This window comes from Lipotes vexillifer, unplaced genomic scaffold (genome assembly GCF_000442215.2).
Source record: "Lipotes vexillifer unplaced genomic scaffold, Lipotes_vexillifer_v1.1 scaffold690, whole genome shotgun sequence".
Lineage (NCBI taxonomy): Eukaryota > Metazoa > Chordata > Mammalia > Artiodactyla > Lipotidae > Lipotes > Lipotes vexillifer.
Genome location: NW_006798376.1, coordinates 1,050,721 through 1,074,422, shown reverse-complemented (window position 1 = coordinate 1,074,422; position 23,702 = coordinate 1,050,721). Strand labels below are relative to the sequence as shown.

General features: G+C 35.7%; 1 protein-coding gene across 2 annotated transcripts in view; it reads left to right on the top strand.

Moving 5' to 3' along the window:
- Positions 1-23,702, top strand: part of PRKG1 (protein kinase cGMP-dependent 1) — a 1,229,308-nt gene that overhangs the window by 1,183,330 nt on the left and 22,276 nt on the right. For both annotated transcript variants that reach the window (XM_007470289.1, XM_007470290.1), the window contains exon 10: positions 522-618. In XM_007470289.1, coding sequence (XP_007470351.1) covers positions 522-618 — 97 coding nt within the window. The remainder of the gene's footprint in view (positions 1-521; positions 619-23,702) is intronic.

Here is a 23,702-nt window from a genome sequence, read left to right as displayed (position 1 = left end):
ATCTGTTTTCATAAAACCTGGCCGTGATTTCACTCCAGAGACCTCAGTGATCTTGCCGCTTTTAATAAACATTAATAGGAGCCACTGCCAGCCTGTGGATAAGGGAAACTAATGAGAAACTGCCATCCAAAATCTGAACAGCAAAAACAAAACCAAGCAAAACCAAAAACACCCAAAACAAAACCAAAAAAGAACAACTCAAACAATCTGTGCTCACAAGAAGACGCATAGAAAAACACCGAGATGTAACTTTGATTTGATAACTGGATTTATCAGTCACATGACTGACATGCAGTGGGTACTCTGTATTTTTCTACTCTGAAATACAAGTGCAAATCTATGTTATTCTGCACAACTGGGACCAAAAAATTATGAGTGTGAGAAAACGCAGACTCTAAAAGCAAGATGGAATTTAAGCAGGTAAACCCTGTTTCACAGTCATGTCATTCCGGTACAGTTGTACGTGGTACTCGTGTTTGCACCTCTAAGAAATTTCCATTTTTTCGCATCAAAAACTCCAGATATGAAGCTGAAGCTGCTTTCTTCGCCAACCTGAAGCTGTCTGATTTCAACATCATTGACACCCTTGGAGTTGGAGGTTTCGGACGAGTAGAACTGGTAGGTGATTGCTCTTTAAATGCTTTTGAGAGTCCTGTCTTCCTTTTTAATTTTTTCTCCTAGATTAAGATTTCTCTTTTCTTCTCTCTCTCATCATTAATTACTATTGTCCCTAAATTGGTACCAAATACTCTCATTTCAGCACAACAGAGTTTGCAACAAAGTGAACTATGTTATGTAATCAGTAAATGAAAAATAAAATAAACACCAACTTACTTTTTAGAAAACCTCTGCATATTAAATGAAAGGTAAACACATTTACTTATGAGGAGTCATAAAGCACTTATTACCCGCTGATTTTCTGTGATCTTTATTTACTTCCTTAGTTCTGAGCAGTGCTCACTAACTTAATTATGCACTCTATCTATAATCACAATAACTAAAATGTAAATTTAAATATATATAAAGGGAGATGAGGTATATTTACATGTATTATATATCTATGTATATAACGTATAATTATTCTCACCACTGCTTTAAAAATTAAGTAAATGGTGTTGTAGTTATTCTGTGATTCTGTAGTTATAAGCACCTATTTAGATTATAGTACATGTCTATACACACATATATATAACTGTATTAGATAATATGGTATGAATATTTTATATAATTTATTTCACACACGTGTTTATTTGTGTGTATACACACACAGCTAAGTGAAGATGAAGAAGACATTTTGGCACAAGTTCATACATTAAACATATGGCATCAATATGGTGTAAACCAAATGAAAGCATGTTCTATTGTGCCTTTGTTTAAAATATAAATTTAAAAACTGACATACTACAACAAAAATTAGAAAAAAATGTACTCTTGTGACTGAGTTGCTGCATTCCAGACTGTGTGGGTAAAAACTGTATTTGAGAATGTAGATTAACGTCCACCTCTCCTGAACATGGAGGAGTCCCTGATATCAGACCCCAGTACAGTACGTTAGGAACCTCCTGAGACTGTGTACAGTTCAGTAAATAGTTACTGTTGCCATCAGGCAGTAGGAGAAATCCCCTTCCATAAAAGTAGATTGACCTAGCACTATTTTTGTATTTGTCCATTTGTGCTGTAGTTGGGATTTCTGACTTTGATGGGCAGAATGATGTTATTTACTTAAATATTAGACAAGAAGCGTTTAGAGCCGTAAAGTGTTTCACTGAATTTGTGTGATGCTTCCCTTAACACTGGCTGGAGATACTATAATAATATGACTGCTGACTTGATTCCTGACTTCATAGTGTGCCTCTGGGGATCTAAGTATTGAATGTTTTCAATTACAGGAGTAAAAATCAAGTAAGGGCTTACTTAGAAAAACCTCTTGCTTTTCTGAATCCTGCCAATTAATGCAGTCTTAGATTTATTTTTCAAGAACATTAATTTTGTGATGAAATATAACTTCACATAGTTAATGAAGATTTAATCACAGTGTTATACATGAACAGCTTTGCACTGGGAGTGTTGGGACACAGAAACAGCACAGAGTGTAGAGCTCCTAGCCATGAAGGATTTATTGTCTGCTGTGTTTATTTACATAGTTGTATGTGTCTAAACCCCTCTCTCGATGAAGCAGTATAAAGGACAGAATTCCCTAGAGATTAATTTTATGGCCGTTACAGTTTCTTAAAATTATTGTTTTAAGGACCGTGGACAATAAAATTGCTGTTTTAGTTGACCAAAAAAAATCAGCATTATAACGTTGTGGTCTCCTAAAGAGGTCTGATAACTTCAAATTGGGAACCTTTAAGTTACCAGTGAGATATTTTATGAAATATAGGAATTTACTTAGGATTTTTGGAAAAGACAAAATATGCATGTGTTTGTAGGCATGTGTGTGCTTGAGTACATACATATTTATATATAATCTTCATCCCAGGAGTGATAATCAAAGGCAGTTCAGCAATTTTCTTCTCATGGACGTGATATTTTACACGTCTACACAAATGTTTTTAGACTAATGGAAATCGTAACCTCAAGGATTAACTTAGGTTGGAGCTGTAGCCTGGTTTGAAAAACTTCAGATGTATTCCTGAATGATAAACCCATAATGGGTTATAAAGTATAACTAGTACATCATGGGTAGAGGTGCATGTCTTTAACCTCTGAAGTGACATCATCTTGCGTGATCTTGCACTTCCCAAACACACTAGGGGATTATCCTAATACCCAAATTGTCTTCACTGTTCGAGGTGGACTACCCATTTAAGTGATCACTATTATTACCCCAGAATCCATTGCTCCCAGTTCTTGCCACTTACTAACTGCCCAATAAGATTAATTACTGGGTATGAAAAATATTCTTTTCTGTGATGGTTCATTTTTACATGTATTCAGTGATGCCAGAATTGGGAGTTTGGCTTCAACACTTTGACTGTAATTACACATACTGTTGTCATAGCAGACAGCGAATCTCCATGAGGACAGTGGTGACTGCCCAGGAGGTAGCAGTGTCCTGTTAGAGTAGGACTCACACCCTTCAAAGGTAGGAGGAGGGTCTAGGCAGAGCCCAGTTCTGTTGTGATTACAGAAGTTTTCCTTTCGCTCCCCTCTGCAAATGGGGCATGTGAGATAATTTTATCAGTATTATAGAGTGCTATCTTTACACAGTATAACCTTCACATGACCTCATTTATGTATGTTTTACATATACACAGTATTGAACATGTTAATACCAATATAACCTTCACATGACCTCATTTATGTATGTTTTACATATACACAGTATTGAACATGTTACTACCAAGTATATAATACTTACACGTTGAACCTACCAATTCTTTGTTCAGTAGTAATGTTGATCAGGTAAATGATATTATAAAAATTACCACAGTTACACTTTAATTTTATAATTCTATTTTAAAAAATTTTCCCAGGTGTTGATTATAAGATGATAAACTACTGAATTGGGTATGAAGAATTAAGAAATTTGAATCTGTGAACCCCATTTCCTGTTAGAACTAAGTTAGGAGTGTAGTTTTATTATCATTTGATACACAGATCATGTTCATGTTATTTGCTTAATGTAATACCATTCAAACACTTCTTAGCATTTCTTAATTTTTTATCATTTATGTCAATTTAGATGAATTTAGATGCAGGGGTATTTTTCAGGCAGAAGAGTTGCTAAAATAATTTTTTGCCAACTTTTAGAGATGAGAACATCATTTTGGAACATAATAGAAACTTAATATTTGTTCAATAATGAGACCAGAAGCTTGAAGTGAAGGTCTCATAGGAATGGGAGTTCTGTTCTTAAGTTATTCAGTCTATTTCATAAATACTTTTAGCATAAGTGATTTCAACTAGTTTAATATCAGACATGTCTTGTTCACACACATTACCTTCGGGAAGTCATTTATACTGCTTTCCTTTCTGTGATCTGGCATATACTGTATTTTCTGCACGTATTTTTATTTTGAAGAACCACTTTCTAACTTATTCAGTGCTTTTTTAAAATATATGATTTACTCATTAAAGCTATAAGACATCTAGGTAATTCTCTTAATTTACAAGACGTGACTGTAAAATAAGGAGATGGATTTTACAAATCACAAGTGAAAATTAGTCCCATTGCTTTATGGTCACATTCTGAATTTACTCTCCATTGCCCTTGTCAGAGAGGTGCTTGCTTTTCAGAGTAGATTGGTACAAGTCAAACTTTTTAATCTAGCAATGCTATGTAGCGGTTGCTTTAAATAATAAATATGTAATCTATTTATTCAGCGATTCAATGCCTCATATACCAGAGCAGCATACTTGGATAAAATATAGGAAGAATGATATGGAAAACATAACCTCTGTCTTCTTGGATTATATTCTTTCTACACAATTTATTATGTATTTATGTAGTGAGCTCTCTGCTGGGATATACACAGTTTAACAGAAAATAGCCACTGCCTCTAGGGACTCACAGTCCACTGGGAGGGACAATCATGCAAACTAAGTAAACCTATAATCAGAGTATGAGAAGCACGTGCTTAGTGCGTGGAGGGGCAAGATTTCTTAGAGGAGGCAGCATTTCTAAGACAGAGGGATCGACATCAAGGCGTTGCCATAAATAACCTCAAGCACTGTGGTCTGCTCTCGTAAAATGAAACTACTGCAGGATAGTTTGTTAATAAACTGATATTAATAATGTTTATTAATAAATTAATATTACTTTCTTACTAAAATCATTGAGCTTTTCATTTGAACCCAGCTTTACAATCTTCAAATGGCTCTCATATCCAGTATATAATTTTGCCTTTAGAGCTATCATAGGAGGCATAAGCCACATTTCACAGGAGCTAAGTCATGAATAATGTGTATAAGTGACCTAAGATCACACGGTCACTGAAAGAGCTGTTGTTTTTGCCCAGAACTACTGATTTTTAAACTAGACTTTTTCTTTTTTTTTTTTTATCATTCTGACTACTAAAAATATTTAGATTCTTATTACCACCAATAACAGCCACCATCATCAAATCAGACAAGTGTCACTTTATTATCATAGGTACACGTTTGTTTTTTGTAAAAAAGTCTTCTCGAATTCAAGAACCTGTCTTAGACACAAATACGGAATAGATGCCGTGATTATCTGCTGTTCACCTCTTCTTCTATCGAAGCTTCAGAGACTCTTTTTTCTGTTTTCTCTTTTGTGGCTCCTAGTTGAGTGTTAAAATATCTGTGGAGGAAAAAATAAAGATCAGACAGTATCACGCGGTAGCTGAAAGCTAGAGCTCTGGAATCAGACTGTCTGGATTGAGGTCTTACCAGCTGTGTGTGATTAGTCATTTACTTAAACCTCTTGAGCCTCAGTTTCCTCATCTTTAAAAGGAGAATAATAGGCTGTGTGCCTCAGGCATTGCAAAGATTAAATGAGTCAAAGTCCCAAAACAGTGCCTCACGTATCATAGGTCAGTAAGTGTTGGCAGTGTTATTATTATTAAAATATTCCAATGCTAACTATCATTTTCAGCTCTACCCGTAGAAAAGGAAGGGAATGAGATAGTTTACTCTTTTTTCTCCCATTGTTAGGCCAAGTGCTGAGAATACAAGCATTTCTCCAATACATGAGTGAGTCTAAGGTGTTCAAATGACCTTCAGTGATAGCTTCTATTAAATTCCCCCAAACCACTAAAGCTCCTTACTTTCTGATCTGTCATGAGTAGAGGTGGGAAACAATTTTCAGTCTTCCTCACACTAAACCTTTGTGTGCCTGAAGTAGTCTGCTCTTATTTATCCATTTCTCTTCTAAATTGTAAAGCCCCCACCTCTTAACCCTCTCAACAGGAAATCGTTTTTGGTGCAAACTGCTAAATCATATCCAGTTTCTCCACAATCTTCTTAAACCATGGCACCCTGATTGGGCATAATAAGGGTCTGGCTCTTGCCAAATGGAGGACAAAGGTCTTTTCTCCTGTGCCACAATCCCATGATCGGATTGCGCAGGAGGGGACAATGTGGTAGCAAGTTGTAAGAATTCTGCCACACTCACAATCACATTTGTGTAACAGGGTCTGTGTGCTGTACATATGGGCATCCATACCACTCTCATAGCATTTTTGCCAGCTGCTTGGTCACTGTGTGTCACATGCAAGTGATGTGGAAGGCTATGTAAAGCAACTAAAAAAAATAGGGACTAAGAGATGATTAAGCAAGAAATGAGGTGATAAACCTATTGCTCAGTCACAGAGTTTTGTTTCGTCATTATGTAAGGGGAAAGCCTAAGCCAAAGGGAAACCCCACATGAGACGAAAACCCATCAAGAGCTTCTTACTGCCAAGCCACATGACAGTGAAATAGAATAGCTGTGGGATCGCTGGACAGCACTGCCATTTGTGCCCACTGTGATTTATGCTGCAGAGGATGCCTGGGAAACCCTGCCATCCTAAGGCCTTGTGTCCTCTGTAGCCAAGGTGAATAAGGACTCTGTGCTGGTTGAAAACTCAAAATTGCCTCATTTTAACATAGCCTTTTCTCTAGAAATACCCTACTTGGATTATTATTAAATATGTCATCCTCATTTATATTTATTCTTCAAAAGAATGAAAACTGACACAAATTAGTAATTGTGATAGTGTTGATTTCTGAGAAAATAAGTTATTCAGATAGTTAATGAAAATCCAATTTGATAAATGCTAACTGAGTATAATAGGTGCAGTCACAATACAGGCATTCCTCAGAGATATTGCGGGTTCAATTCCAGCACTGCAATAAAGCAAGTATCACAATAAAGCAAGTCACAGGAATTTTTTGGTTTCCCGATGCATATGACAGTTATGTATACACTACACTATAGTCTATAAAGCATGCAAGAGCATTATGTCTAAAATAACAATGTACATACCTTAATCAAAAAATACTTTATTGCTATAAACTGCTATCATCTGAGTCTTCAGTGAGTAGTAACATCAAAGATCACTGATCACAGATTATTATAGCAAATATAATAATAATGAAAAAGTTTGAAATACTGTGAGAATTACTAAAATGTGACACAGAAACACGATGTGAGCAAATGCTGTTGGAAAAATGATATCGACAGACTTCCTCGACACAGGGTTGCCACAAACCTTCAATTTGTTAAAAACGCAGTATCTGCAGAGTGTGATAAAAAAAGGAAGTGCAATAAAATGAAGTATGCCTGTATACTGCAACTTCTAAAACATCTAACCACAAGATAGTTTCTAAGCAGAAATCACAGGTAATAAAATTTATCTCTGCTTTGACATATACAAACAAGGTAAAATATGCATGAATTCATCTTGCTACTGTAGAATATATTCTCTCTAGTACATTGATAGCTGGAATACAGTTTAGACTAAATGAATGACAACAAATAGAACAGTTACACTCTTATACATCTTTTGAAATTACAGGAATTTTATACACTAGCCATCTATTGAAATGAACGTTTTTCTTTAAAAGTGTTTGAAATTAGTGTTCTATAGTAAAGTAAAATGTTAGCATTTCCTCGTCTAAACCTTCATGTTTTTCTAGAAAGATCAATCCACAGTTGGCCCTCAATATTCACAGGTTTCCCATCCACGAATTCATCCAGCCTCAGATTGAAAATATTCAATAAGGTTTCAAAAAGCAAAACTTGAATTTGACACGCACCAGAAACAATTTACATAGCATTTACATTGTATTTACAACTATTTATATATTACCTATGTTGTATTTATACCTATCTATATATTACCTATGCTGTATTTATACCTATTTACATAGCATTTTCATTGTATTAGGTATTATAAGCAATCTAAGGATGATTTAAAGTATACAGGAGGGTGTATTTAGGTTATATGAAAATATTATGCCATTTTATATGAGGGACTTGAGCATCTAAGGATTTTGGTATCCACAGGGGAGACTGGAGTCAATCCCTCAAGGATACTAAGGGCCAACTGTAAATCTAGAAGGCACTGGACATGTCTTTCCATGGCTTAAAACAGTTCATCCAAAACTTATCACCACTTAACAGTTTGGTCACTCACCTTTTTGTTTTCTGTGACATAAATTTGATTTTTTTTTAATCCAGTGAATTTATGGTCACGTCACATTCAGTAAAAGTTTATCTATTAAAACAATTCTTAAATATTTTTTGTGGGATATAGCAATATCATGTGTGATTCGTGCCCTCAAAAACATCTTGCCTTCTCCTACGTAAGACCAGATCAATACATATGAAATACAGCAAGTGAAATCCTTTAGTATTGCATTAAATTCTAAATCATGAAGAAGGGTTCTCAGCATTTCAAAAAGAGAGCATTTGGAGCTGATGATGTAGCGAGGCCCTGAGAAGACACAGAACTTGAGCCAGGGCTTAAGAGAATAGGTTGGGATTTAAATGAACAGATGCGAAAAGGCCATTTGGGGGAAAGGCCATGCCAGGAAAAGTTTACAACACAGAAGGCCGCGTGTTTTCACAGGACACCAAAGCAAGTGGCCTGACTAGAGGTTGTGTGAGGGAGCAGTGAGAAATACTAGATAACCAACTGATAGGGTATAACTGTATTATATTCTTAAAGGAGATTAGACTTTAAGGCATTGGGCACTTGGGGGCATTAGGTCAAGAGAAGAACGCAAATAAACACAGACTCATCTCTCAACTTCCACCCATGAAATAAAAGAATACACTATAAGGTGACTAGAAGGGCTGTTTTGAGGTGGCAGTTCTCCCAAAGATAAACATCATAATTTCTCTTCTGAATAAGGTAGTTTACTTTGTGCCAAGATGTATTCCTCGTCCCTGAAAATTTTATGTAAACACTTTCAAAGAGAGATCCCTTCCGTGAAAGGGAAAAACAGTCTCCCTGCGTATGTTAGTAATGTTGAAAATAGCCATGTCCTCTTAAATAAAATGAAATGATTTATCTTGCTTTCTAGAAATAAATATAAAAAAGATGATTCTGAATGTTTCACTGTAGCTCAGCAGCTGTATACATTTAATTTATTGCTAATTCATATTCTCTCCTTCATATTAACATCCCCCATCGTGCTGACATATACCATATATTAGGCTAAACACTGGGCTAAGAAATCAGGAGATTTTGTAGGCCAGATGGCTTGGTACTTAGCCCCAGCTTCAGTTAACTGCCTTGCAAATTCACAGTAAGAGTGGGGAGATCAAGCTAAACCAATGGGAACCACTGTCTGGTCATGGCTGCAATCTCAGACTCCACTTTCATGAACAAAGCAGTTTCAACGTTTAATGCAACTGTTTTTCATAGATAAGTTAGCATAAGCAAAAAACCAGTAAACACATGTTGAACTGGCTTAACTACATGTGAAGTACGAAATCTTGTGAAAATTTTGAAGTAGAAAAACAGAGAAAGAAGTTATACTTTTTTTAATATCAGAAAGGGTGAAGTTTGAATATAGCATATATTAGGACATTAAGATCTGATTATAAGCCATTTGATTAAAAGTCTTCCAGTAACAGTTTAAAAAAATTATAAAGGTATTTATGTCTAACATCTCAAAAGTGGGATTAGAATGTAAAACCTCTCATAAATTAATCTGTTCACATCTCAGAGAGTTGAATTTTGCCATATATGATTCTCTCGACATCATTTAAACTCATTTTAAATCTTCACTGCGTCAATGAATGAAAGAAGTTGAAGTGTCAACTTAACGATACTCAACTCCATCTATGTGAAGTTTTAAGTTATAAGTGTGCTTTTAAATATTAGAATAAGTTGAATTATGTGAAATATTCAACAGTTAAACTATTTCATGTAGTATTTCTTTATATGAGTGAGATTATGCATAGAAATTAAATCTTAAGGGCAAGAAACAATTTGATTATGAAGGAAAACAATTTAAAGTGCATCATAGGTAATAAAATCAATTTTAATATCCCTACAAAATGAAATAAGGTTTTTTTAACACAAGTACTGTAGGGAACAGAAATGGTGTATTTAAATTTCACATTTCAGGAAACAATCTTGAATCAATGTAGGTAGCCTTTTGAGTCAAAATGTAGCAGTGCGAATTCCCTATTAAGGGAAATCACAAGCGCTCTTTTCCTTTGCAAATGATTTCTATAAAATAGTCCAAACTTTTGTTCATGTTGTAATTAAAAACAGAAAAGTATGAAGTTCTTTTTCTTATCTTCCTCTGAACTAAAAGTTAAATGTCTTTTTAAAAAATTAAAATGAAAACTATTTCCTCTATGAAAATTGCTTCACATGTTTTTAACTCAATTTGAATTTAAAAATACAGATATTTCCTTATGTTTCTTACCACTAGCTGTAAAACTGAATTTTAGGTCTCAAGGCAAGTTACAGAGAAAATGGCGTTACATTTTGATAAGAAGTTGAGGTGACCCTGGGAAGGAAAACAAGGATGAAAAGCAGAGAGACTGTCTCTTGATTATCACTTGTGCAAATGGCAAGTGGGATCAAATGAAAAAGAGTAGATAAAATAAATTTTAAAAAGCTACTTTTTCTAGGTTCTTTGTTCTGAAATTGATATACCTCACCATTAATATAGATAACTTAGTGGCTATCTATGAAATAAATTTTACACATAAAGTCTTAACTATAAAATCGTACAACAGGGCCATGCCTCTGTGCTCATGGCTGAATAGTTTCCCAACTCTGACATCCCTATTCAACTCATGGTCCATCCTTTGCATTCTCTGTGTCATTTGGACATGCATCATTGCAGACGGTGACAAGTTCCCTATGTTCCTCCCTGTGTATCCTATGGAACAAACCAGATGCCGTGGTTCTTTTTTAAGTTTTAGACATTGACTAGGGAAAAGAAATCTGTGATATTATTGTGTAATGAAGAGAGACAGGTAAATAATAAAACTGTGGATAACTAGTGAGAAAAGAGGTTTTAACAACAGACTGAAAACAGAAGTTTTTAATTAAGATTATGGTTAATGTTTCCTGAACTTTATAGTACTATTACACAGAGAAATGTAATTCTCACATAAGAATTCTTTTTTTTTGGGTAGAAAATGTTGAGGAGTACAGTCCAATACTACTTTGTAGAATAGAAGCTTTCTGTGCCCTTAAAAGATGTCACTTTCTCTCAGTAATGTAGTAAGTCGGTTCTTCCTGAATACTTGGACACATTAGTATGTCATGTCCAAAAAAGTTATTTGCATCAGAGCAATAACATTGCTTTTTCTTTCTCTTTGAAAGAAAAACTTCCTTAAATTCAGACATTAACTTTTCCTATTCCTTCTGTTTCATTCGGGTGGTTGGAACAACTAATTTAAAACCAGATTTAATTATGAATTGTAACAGTAAAATACTATTTATAAGTATCCATTTTAATTAGCATTCCCACGTATCTTGGAAGTCATGGTAATAATGATAATTCTTACATAGCACTTTTTAATTTTCAAAGCACTTTCACATACACTATCTGATTTGGTCTTACAATATCTGTGACTATAAAATAATGTGGTTTTATTCTCGTAAGTGAGGAAAATGAGGCTCCAGATATTATGAACTTGGGTATGATTGTAGTTTGTACATTATTAAAACAATAAAAGACATTACCCAGCAAATATGTATTATTTTGACTAGATAAGTTTTAAGAATTGTGTGACAGTTATGTACATTTTGCTTAAAATGACCCATGAGCCCACCTTGTTTTTGGACATGAGGACTTCTTTGAATTTAGGACTTTTAATAAATAGCAAATAGAGAAGTCATAAAAAAGAATAAAAATTTTTATAAAAATATTAATAGTTTACAGAAACTAGAGTAAAAATGAAATATAGTTTTGATTAATTGGGGAACTTTTATTGAAGGGGTAAAGATAAGCATAGAAAGAAAAACATTTCTGACATTTAGTTCCTTAAAATGTAAATTAAAAATATACCTATCTCACAATCAATAAAGACAAGAACTAAAAAATATAGATACACATATTTTCTGGCATTTTCTTATTTTAAAATTCCTTAAAAGCTTTTTTGAGGTATAATCTACTTACCACAGAATTGTACAATCACCACCACAATCCAATTTTAGAACATTTCCATCACTTTAATAGAACCCTTGTGGCCCATTTGCAAATACTCTCCATTCCTACCCTCAGCTCCAGCAACTACTAATTTACTCTCTCTCTAAAGATTAGCCTTTTTTACTGCATGTTTTCTTACACTAAAACTTTGTTTTATACTAAATATTTTTATTTTCTACATGTATAATTGTAAATTTAGTTCAATGTGGATCTGAATACAAAGGTGTTTAATACACAGCAACTTCATGCCTTTTTTCTTTTTGAAGTTTATGGTGATTTTATGGCTCCTTTATTACCCGACTTCAGCTTTGTTACTGTACCCAACTGCTACTGAACAGAGCTGTTTTAAGTTGTTTCCTGAACATGGAGTTTGAGGCCAGTATCTGATAGGTTGTGAAGCATTGTCTGGCAATAGGGGAGTATTGCAAAATGATGGAGACACAACAACCTAGTGTTTATGCATGTCTAGAGGGTCTAATAGTTGGCTTGCTGGTTTACTTGGTTGTTAAAGTTTTATTATGGGTCTTTTGCCTCTTTTGGTGAATCTGGTTGAGAACTGTACCCAGAGTAGAGAAGAGCATACTCCCACAGTTTGGCACAGTTTATCCTATAGAATAGGACCTATACATTTTTCTCAGTCTAGGGTTTTCTTTCTTTTTCTTTCCTTCCCTTCCTTCCTTTATTCCCTCCCTCCCCGCCCCCCCCACCGCCTGCCTGCCTGCCTGCCTTCCTCCCTCCTTCTTTCCATCTTCACTTATAGAACTTTTCTTTTCACTATAGGCCTTGTCATGAATTCCATAAATTACCTCAATTTGGATTAAATGTGAGCTACTTAAATTTTACAGTACAGACCATGGCCATATTGTTCCTGGATTACTTAGAAATCTATTTCCTCCCTGTTTAAAGACAGCCCAAAATAAAGAAATGATTGTATGCCATCCCATGTAACATGGATTGCCTGATTAGACTGTGTGCTGGTTTGTTTAGAGAAAATATTTGCCGTTACTATTTTGCTGTTGTCCAGCTATTACAATTAGGATGACTCTGCCTACATTTCCTTATGCCTCGGAGTCTGTTTTAGTGCTCTTCTTGGGAAAGCTACTACTATTTCTATCCAATGCATGTTCTTTGACAATTAGTAATACAGAAAATACAACAGTTAAGAAGCAGATCCCCTTTACGTGTTGGGCTTGAGAGAACAGAGCAAATAAAACCTCCACATCCCAGGAGAATATGCATGTGCTGTAAACTCAGGGTCATGCTTCCAGAGTGAATCATGCTTCCTTACGCCACCTTTGTGTTACTTGGGTAATTCCCCCTTTATCCTTTGGCCCAAGCTATTGCCACAGGTTGGTTGGGCTGTTTCCATAAGGTTAAATATAATGAACATGCTTTCAAAATGCATATTTATTATGTCAAATTTCAGGTTCATAGAATCTTCCGGCTGGAAGGAACCCTTAGATGTAATTTAGTTTGGCCCTTCATTTTCTGAGAGGTGGCCTGAGGCCCAGTAAGATTATATGACTAAACATAAACCTATTAGTGAAAGACCTAGGACTAGAACCCAGGTTTCCTGTGTAAGCTTTTCTTTTCTTTTCTTGAAATATAGTTGATGTACAATATTATGTTAGTTTCAGGTGTACTACATAGTGATTTGATATTTGCATACATTATGAAATGATCACCGCAGTTAAGCCTAGTAATCATCTGTCCCCATACAGTTATTACAAGATTATTGACCATGTTCCTTATGCTGTATGTTACATCCCTCTGACTTATTTATTTTATAACTGGATGTTTGTACCTCTTCATCCACTTCACCTATTTTACCACCCCCACTTACTTCCTCTCTGGCACCCACACATTTGTTTTCTGTGTCTATGAGTCTCTTTTCATTTAGTTTTGTTTGTTTGGTTTGCCTTTAGATTCCACATATAAGTGAGATCATATTGTATTTCTCTTTCTCTGTCTGACATTTCACTTAGCATACTACCCTCTACATCCATCCATGTTGCTGCAAATGGCAAGATTTTGCTTTTTTATGGCTGAGTAATCTTTTATTTTATATAAAACACACACCACATCTTTATCCATTTGTCTATTGATGGGCACTTAGGTTGCTTCCATATCTTGGCTATTGTACATAATGCTGCTATGAACACTGGGATGTATATATCTTTTGGAATTAGTGTTTTGGGTTTTTTTGAGTAAATACCCAGAAGTGAAATTGATGGATCATATGGCAGTTCTATTTTTAATTTTTTATAGGAACCTCCATACTCTTTCCACAGCAGCTATATATACCAATTTACAAGCCCACCAACAGTGCATGAGGGTTCCCTTTTCTCCACATCCTCACCATTTGTTATTTGTTGTATCTTTGATGATAGCCATTCTGAGAGGTGTGAGGTGGATTTTCATTGTGGTTTTGATTTGCATCTCCTTGATGATTAGTGATGTTGAGCATCTTTTCAAGTGTCTGTTGGCCATCTGTATGTCTTCTTTGGACAAATGCCTATTCAGTTCCTCTGCCCATTTTTTTAGATTGTTTGGGGGTTTCTTGATGTTGAGTTGTATGCTTTCTTTGTAGATTTTGGATATTAACTCCTTATTAATGTGACGTTTGCAAATATTTCTCCCATTCAATAGGCCAACTTTTTGTTTTGTTGATAGTTTCCTTCACTGTGCAACAGATTTTTGGTTTGGTATAGCCAATTTGTTTATTTTTGCTTTTGTTTCCATTCCCTGAGGAGACATATTGAGAAATATATTGCTAACACTGATGTCAAAGAGCCTACTCCCTATATTTTCTTCTAGGAGTTTTATAGTTCCAGGACTCATATTTAAGTCTTTAATGTATTTTGAGTTTAGTTTTTGTATATGGTATGAGAAAGTTGTCAGTTTGATTCTTTTGCATGTAGCTGTTTAGTTTTTTCCAGAACCATTTATTGGAAAGCCTATCTTTTCCCCAATGTATATCCTTGCTTCTTTTGTCATAGATCAGTTGACCATATAAGTGTGGGTTCATTTCTGGACATTCTATTCTGTTCCATTGATCTCTGTGTCTCTTTTTGTGCCAGTATCTACTGTTTTGATTACTGTAGCTTTGCAGTGTAGTTTGAAATCAGAGAGCATGATCCCCCCCGCAAATTTGTTCTTCTTTCTCAAGATTGCCTTGGTTACTCAGGGTCTTTTTTGTTTCCATACAGATTTTAGTATTGTTTGTTCTAGTTCTGTGAAAAATGCCTTTTGCTAGGGATTGCACTGAACCTGTAGATTGCCTTGGGTAGTACGGTTATTTTAACAACATTGGTTCTTCCAATTCGTGAGTGTGGAATAGCTTTCTAATTGTTTTTGTCATCTTCAATTTCTTTCATTAATGTCTTCTAGTTTTCAGGGTACAGTTATTTACCTATTTGGTTAGATTTATTCCTAGGTATTCTTTCAATGCAGTTATAAATGGGATTGTTTTCTTAATTTATCTTTCTGATAGTTCTGATATCTGAACTATCAGATAGTGTACAGAAATCCAACAGATTCCTGTATATTAATTCTGTATTGTGAAACTTTACCAAATTCATTTATAAGTTTTAATAGTTTTTTTGGTGATGTCTTTAGGATTTTCTATATATAATATCATCTCATCTGCAAACAGTGACAGTTTTACTGCTTCTTTCCCATTTGGATTCCTTTTATTTCTTTTTCTTGCCTGATTGCTGTAGCTAGGACTTTCAGTACTATGTTTAATAAAAGTGGTGAGAGTGAGCATCCTTGTCTTATTCCTAACCTTAAAGAAAATGCTTTTAGCGTCTCACTGTTGGATATGATGTTGGCTGTCGCTATGTCATGTATGGCCTTTATTATATTGCAGTATTCTTCCACCATTCCCACTTTGCTGAGAGTTTTCATTATAAATCAATGTTGAATTTTGTCACAAGATTTTTTTGCGTCTATTGAGATGATATTTTTCAATTTGTTAATGCGGAGTATCATATTGACTGACTTGCAGACATTAACCATCCTTGCATCCTTGGGATCAATCCCATTTGATAATGGTTTATGATCATTTTAATGTATTTCTGAGTTTGGTTTGCTAATATTTTTGTTGAGGGTTTTTGCATCTATATTCACCAGTGATATTTGGCCTGTAATTTTCTTTTATTGTGGTATCTTTTTCTGGTTTTGGTATCAGGGTGATGGTGGCCTGGTAGAATGAGTTCCAAAACATTTTTTTCCTCTTTAATTTTCGGCAGTAGTTTGAAAAACATAGGCATTAAGTCTTATTCAAATGTCTTCTAGAATTCACCTCTAAAGCCATCTGGTCCTGGACTCATGTTTGTTGGGAGTTATTTTTTATTATAATATTATTATTATTACTACTACTACTATTATTATTATTGATTCAGTTTCATTACTGGTATTGTTTGATCATATTTTCTATTTCTTCCTGATTCAGTTTAGGGATATTGCATCTTTCTAGGGATTTATCCATTTCTACTAGGTTGTCCATTTTATTACGATATAATTGTTCACAGTAATCTCTTATGATCCTTTGTGTTTCTGCAGTGTTGATTGTAACTTCTCCTCTTTAATTTCTGATTTTATTTTTGGGCTCTCTTTTTAACTTGATAAGTCTTGCTAACAGTTTATCTTTTAAAAGAACCAGCTCTTAGTTTCATTGATAGGTTTTGTTTTTTTTTTGTCTCTATTTTATTTATTTCTGCTCTCATAGGTATTTTTTTTCCTTCTACTAACTTTTGGATTTGTTTGTTTTTCTTTTTCTAGTTCCTTTCAGTATAAGGTTACATGTTTTTATTTGATATTTTTCTTGTTTCCTGAGGTAGGCTTGTATGACTTTAAACTTTACCCTAGAAGTGCTTTTATGCATCCTGTAGATTTTGGATTGTTGTTTTTCCATTCTTATTTGTTTCCGGGTATTTTTTTGATTTCCTTTTTAATTTCTTTAGTGACCCAATGGTTGTTTAGTAGCATGTTTTTTAGACTCCACGTGTTTGTGTTTCTTGCAGTTATTTTCTTTCAGTTAACTTATAGTTTCACACCATTGTGGTTAGAAAAGATGCCTGATATGATTTCAGTCTTCTTAAATTTATTGAGACTCGTTTGGGGGCCTAGCATGTAATCTGTCCTGGATATTTGTTCCATGTGCACTTGAAAAGAACATGTATTTTGCTATTTTGGGAAGAAATGTTGTATATATTAAGTCCATATGATCTAATATGTCATCTAAGGCCAGTGTTTCCTTACTGATTTTCTGTCTGATCTGTCCATTGATATAAGTTGGGTGTTAAAGTTCCCTTCTGTTATTGTATTACTGTCAATATCTCCCTTTATAGCTGTTAATATTTGCTTAATGTATTTAGGTGCTCCTAAGTTGGGTGTATATATATTTGCAGTTGTTGTATCTTCTTTTTGGCTTGATCCCTTGATCATTACATAATGCCCTTCTTTGTCTCTTGTTATAGTCTTTGTTTTAAAGTATATTTTGTCTGATATTAAGTATTGTTACCCTGGCTTTTCATTTTCATTTGCATGGAATATCTTTTTCAATCCACTCCCTTTCAATCTGTGTGTGTCTTTAGAGCTGAAGTGAGTCTTTTGTAGGCAGCATATAAATGGATCTTGGTTTTGTATCCATTCAGCTATTCTATGCCTTTTGATTGGAGCATTTAGTCCATTTATATTTAATGTAATTATTGATAGGTATGTACTTGTTGTCATTTTGTTAATTGTTTTCTGGTTCTTTTTGTAGTTCTTTTTTGTTCCTCTCTTCTTCTTTTGCTCTTTTTCCTTGTCATTTGATGAGAATCTTTACTGTTATGTTTGGATTTTTTTCCTCTCTTTTTGCGTGTTTATCTATTACAGGTTTTTGCTTTGTGGCTCCCATGAGGTTCATATATAACAACATGTATATTATTATAGTAATATTTTACATTGATGAGCTCAAGGTCAAGCACATTCCAACAACTCTACATTTTTACTTCCCCCTTCCTGTTTAATTTTTTTGACGTCATGTTTTGTATCTTTTTTGTGTGTATCCCTTAACGACTTACTGTGAATATAGATAATTTTACTACTTTTGTCTTTTAACCTTCCTGCTAACTTTGTAAGTAGTTGATCTATTGCCTTTACCAGTGAGATTTTTTTCTTTTTATAATTTTTATATTTCTAATTATGGCCTTTTCTTCACTGCCTAGAGAAGTTCCTTTAACATTTCTTGTAAAGCTGGTTTTTGTGGTGCTTAACTCTTAGGTTTTGCTTGTCTGTAAAACTCTTTACCTCTTTCAAATCTGAATGATAACCTTGCTGGGTAGAGTATTCCTGGTTGTAGGTTTTTTTCCTTTCATCACTTTAAATATATTGTGCCACTCCCTTTTAGACTGCAAAGTTTCTGCTCAAAAGTCAGCTGATACCTTATGGGATTTCTCTCGTACAGAACTATTTTCTTTTTTCTTAAAGCTTTTAAGATTCTCTCTTCATCTTTAGTTTTTGCCATTTTAACTATAATGTGTCTTGGTGTGGACCTCTTTGGGTGGATCTTGTTTGGGACTCTGTACTTTCTGAACCTGGATGTGTTTCCTTCCCTAAGTTGGGGATATTTTTGACTATTATCTCTTCAAGTAAGTTCTCTGTCCCTTTCTCTCTTCTGCTTTTGGGACTCCTATAATGTGAATGTTAGTACACTCAATGTTGTCTCAGAGGCCTCAAACTATCCTTATTTTTTTTAATCCTTTTTTTCATTTTTCTGTTCAGCTTGGGTGATTCCCACTACTCTGTCTTTTAGATCACTTATCCATTCCTCCGTATCATCTAATCTACTTTTGATTCTTTCTAGTGTATTTTTCATTTCACTTAATGTGTTCTGCAGCTCTGTTTGCTTCTCTTTATATCTTCTAATTCTTTGTTGAAATTCTGTGTTTAGCCATTCTTCTCCCAAGCTCAGTGGGCATTTTTATGAACATTATCTTGAACTCTTTACTGGGTAGAGTGCTTATCTGCACTTCGTTTAGTTCTTTTTCTCAGGTTTTGTCTTGTTCCTTTGTTCAGAACATATCCCTCTTTCTCCTTATTTTGCCTAAGTCTCTGGTTTTATTTCTGTGTATTAGGTATGTTGATTATATTTTCTGATCTTGGAGAAGTGTCCTTATGTGGGAGATAGCCTATGTGTCCAAGCAGTACACTCCCTTCTGGTTAGCACAGCTGTATGCTCTAGGGGAGGCCCCTCTGTGGGCCACTTGCACACTCCTGTTGTTGTAGGGCTGACTACTGTGGGTGCACTGGTAAGCAGGCTTGCCCCACCCAGGCCAGTTGGCTCCAAGGCTATACGTCATGCAGTGGCTGCAGGCCCCACTGGAGGGTAGGCTTCCTGCATAGCTGGTGCTAGTCCCACTGGTGGTGGGGCTGAGTCCCCACACAGCAGTATGCATGACCTGGGCCAGAGAGGCAGGGTGCATCTTGGGGCAGGTGCCAGCCTGGGCCTGGTGCCGAGTACCCAGCACTAACAGGATAGAGAGAGGATTCCAAAGTCGCACTTGCCAGCGCCTGTGTCCACATGGTAGAACGAGCCCCCTAAAATGGCTGCTGCCAGTGTCTTCATCACCAAGGGTGCTCCTACTTGCCCCGTGCCTCTCCAGAGGCTCTCTAAGATTAGTAAGTGGGTCTGATCCAGGGTCCTTTCAAACTACTGGGACTTGGAGTGTGTGAGGTTTTGTGCACGCCCTTTAAGAGTGAAGTCTCCGTTTCCTAAAGCCCTCCTGCTCTCCCAAACACAAACCTCACTGGTTTTCAAAGCCAGACGTTATAGGGGCTCATATTGCAGGTGTAGGACCCACAGGCCAGGGAGTCCAATATGGGACTTGGACCCCTCGCTCCTTGGAGAGGACTTCTATGATTGTGATATTCCTCCTATTTGTGAGTTGCTGACCCAAGGGTGTGGGTCCTGACAATATTGCGTTTTTGTCTCTCCTTCCTGTCTCGTGGTAGTTCCTTCTTTATGTCTTTAGTTGTAGAAAATCTTTTCTGCTAGCCTTCAGGTCATTCTCATAGATGGTATCTCTGTAAGTAGTTATAATTTTGGTGTGTCTGTTAGAGGATGTGAGTTCAGGGTCTTCCTACTCTGCCATCTTGGCCACCTCCCCCTGTATAAGCTTTTCTAAGCTCACTTCATCATCTTTGTTCTATAGTATTAGCTTACCTAAGTGAGTCACCCTTTCCCATTGTGCATGGAAATGTAATTTGAACTACTTTACAAAGGAATTTTGCATAATAATAGGCCAAGTGATATTGACAGTTCAAACCTTATATTTAATAAATCATTTTAATTACAGTATAGTTCAGAAATTCATTTTCTTCCAAAATAATGAAAAGATATCTGCAGTGCAAAATAAACTATGAACTGTTAATAACAAGTTAAATAGATGAATGGACAAACAGATTCTAAGGATCAGCTCCCAGTCATTGGCACTGAGCTAGTTTTAACCTTGCTCTGATCATAACCCTCCTTCCTCGCAAGAGCAAAGAATTAGGTCCAACAGGAGACAAGCCTTTATAAAGCAAGTGCCTGCCTCAGATAAAAGAAAGCATGTACTTAAATACAGCCAGCAATTGTGTCTTCAGAGCTCTTTAAAATGCTGGTGGCATTGCCTCTCACCTTCAGGTCAGTATTATTTGGGCACCAGCTAGAACCTGATAGTTAAGAACGTGTCAAAATCTTTGTCAAAAATTCCCACATTAAGATTCACTTTGCTCAAGGATACATTCCTTCAAATGGCAACACAGTGATTCACACTGAAGTAACATTTTACTGTAAATGAAACTTTTTCCAATTTTAATTTCTGATATAGCACATAGCATTACTTGTAAAACATAGAAGAAATATATTGAGTATTAGCATTTTCTCATTCATGTCTTCTTTCTAGAAACCTTGAGAGTGAAACCAGTATGGTACAAGGGCCAGCAATCTTTTAGATGTAGCTTCTCAAACCTCTACTATTCCCTTGGTAGAACTGAAGTGGATGGGGTGGGAATAGGAATGGGTACAAAGTGGAATTCATCCTGTGGTGGATCATATTTTGAGAAAATTGCTTTGGCCTGAAGAGACCATTAAACTAAGAAGCACAAAAGAATAAAGGCAACTAACTGAATGTGTTCTCTGTTCCAGACACTGTGTTTGATATATAGGCCCTTTTATTTCATGTTCACAGGTAACCTAAGAGAATTATCCACATATTACAGATGAGGAAACAAAGAGTTTCAGAAATTTGTCCAAGATCACAATCAAAAAAGAAAGGTTGAGATTTAAACAAAGGTAGTCAAATTTCAAAGCTCACCTTCTCACCCAGTGCATTAGCCGGTACATCTAGATGGGGTTAGGATAGTCTGCAAAGACAAACCTGGGAATCATGCCTAACCAACCAGGCTGGGAAGGATTCCTGAGCAAGAAGAAGAAGTGTATTCCTTTCCCCTTCTTTTGCCTTCCTCTGTTCACCCTCAGCATCTATGTCATATCTCTAGCTGGCCTGCTACAAAATCATCATCATCTCAAATTGGCACAAGTGGACTTGGTATAATTAATTTGACCAACAGGACAAATAAAAAGCACACTGAATTTCACCTTAAAATTTTTCATGTATTAGTTTTGTGAAAACACTTTCATAATAAAGCATAATAGCTTAGGCTCTCGAAATACAAATTGCTGTAACTTACATTGAGAGTTTATATTGAAAGAACAAATTATGGCACGTACTTTAAGGAGATGAACAGTGTGGCTCAGCCCGAACTTGAATAGGTTGCTATCCTATACAGAACTTCTCAAGGTCTTTGCATACATGGAATTCTAGTAGAGTGGTTTCCACTGAACCAGATCCTTTGAGAGAGTCAGACAATAATAAATAGCTATTCTGATTTAAAAGAGACTTAAAAAATTTTTTTCCATGACCAGAGTCATTATTTTTACTTACCATAAAAGTGAGATATGCTAACTGTACAAAAATTGAGCGATTCAAAAAAGTTAAAAAGGGCTAAATCAATTAAAAATCTCCCTAAGAGAAAACCATTGTTAACATATCAGTGAACACATTTCTTTTTGTCTCTCCATAAATTTATTTTGTATTTAGATGTAGATGGATAACTGTCCCCAAGACCCAGATGACATTATCCTAGAGATGATGTTATTAATATAGTAGGCTTTCTGGGAATAATATCACATTTTAGTCATTCAAGGAAAAGCAAGGTTAAGAAAACATCTTGTAAATATAACAACTGAAAATTCAGAGCTGTATCACATAGATATTTGTCATGTATATTTCCTGTGAAGCATCAGCATTTAGAAATCTTTTCTTCCTTTTTTATGAATAATGGCAGTTTTGGAAAGAAGAAAAAGAGCAAATGCTACATACTTGTCATTTATAGCTTCCCTTGTTTTTATCCTGCTAACCTCAGAGATACACAGTATGGAGCTGAGATACCAGCTCTCTTTGTGGCTTTGCCAGTGATAAGTCATCATGGTTTATTTCATTCTTTCTTTGATTCATTTAGTCAACAAACATTTAATGAGCATTTATCCTTTGTCAGGCACAGTGGACAAAAAAATCCCCAGTCTTGGGCTACTTACAGACTGGTGAAAAGAGACAGATACTAAACAAGTAATCAGAATAAATATTTGGTGCATTAGCTTGTGATAAGAGCTACAGAGGACACTAAAAAAGGGAAGAGAGAAGTAGGTGATTACTCTTTTATGTAGACTGGTGTGAGGAGAGACTTTCTGATTAGGAAACATTTGAGCAGAGAATTTAGGGAACTGAGAGGGCAAGCCCTGAGGATAACTGTGAGACAATATTCAGGCAGGAGAATAGCGTGTGCAAATGGCCTGAAGCAAGAGCTTGCTGTTATGCCCAAGGAGCAGCAAGATGGCCAGTGTGACCTGAGCACAGTGAGCAAGGAGGAAGTGAGGCTTACAGGGAATGGGGGTTCAGATAATGTAGGGCCTTGTCGGACTGTGTAACAGCTTTGTCTTTCTTTACCATGAGTGAGATGGGAAGCCACTGCAGTGTTTTGATCAGAGAAGTGACATGATCTGGCCTTGTTTTAAAGACAACATTTGATCTACCCAAGGTACATGTAGAGAGACCATCACTGAATGCCCATGCGATGGCACTTTCTCATTTAAGGTCCCAATAACTCCATACAGTAGGTGGCATTATCCTCAGCAAGAACTGGGCCTCAGAGCAGTTACTCAACTGCCTAAGAGGACTGAGAGAGGCCTTAAGTGGAGTCAGGATTTAAGTCCAGACCTGTTACCCTAAAGCCAGGGTTCTTTCCTCCTAACCTGTGCACAAGTTAAAATGTGTGTTACCATCTCTAAAGAGAATAATTTGTACATTAGGTGTGTGATCTATTCTTCAGTCATTTACCTGGGTCAGACTCTAAAGAGGGAATACGTTCTGATTTCTTCTCCTCTGAGTGTTAGTACTCTGACACAGCTCATTTTTCATGTCATCTTTCTTATCCAGATTTCTTTTAAGAAGTGGGTTTTCACATTTTTGTATGTTACTATGAACTATAGCTGAATTCATTTGTATCACACTAATCTGTCATCTCAAAGAGTT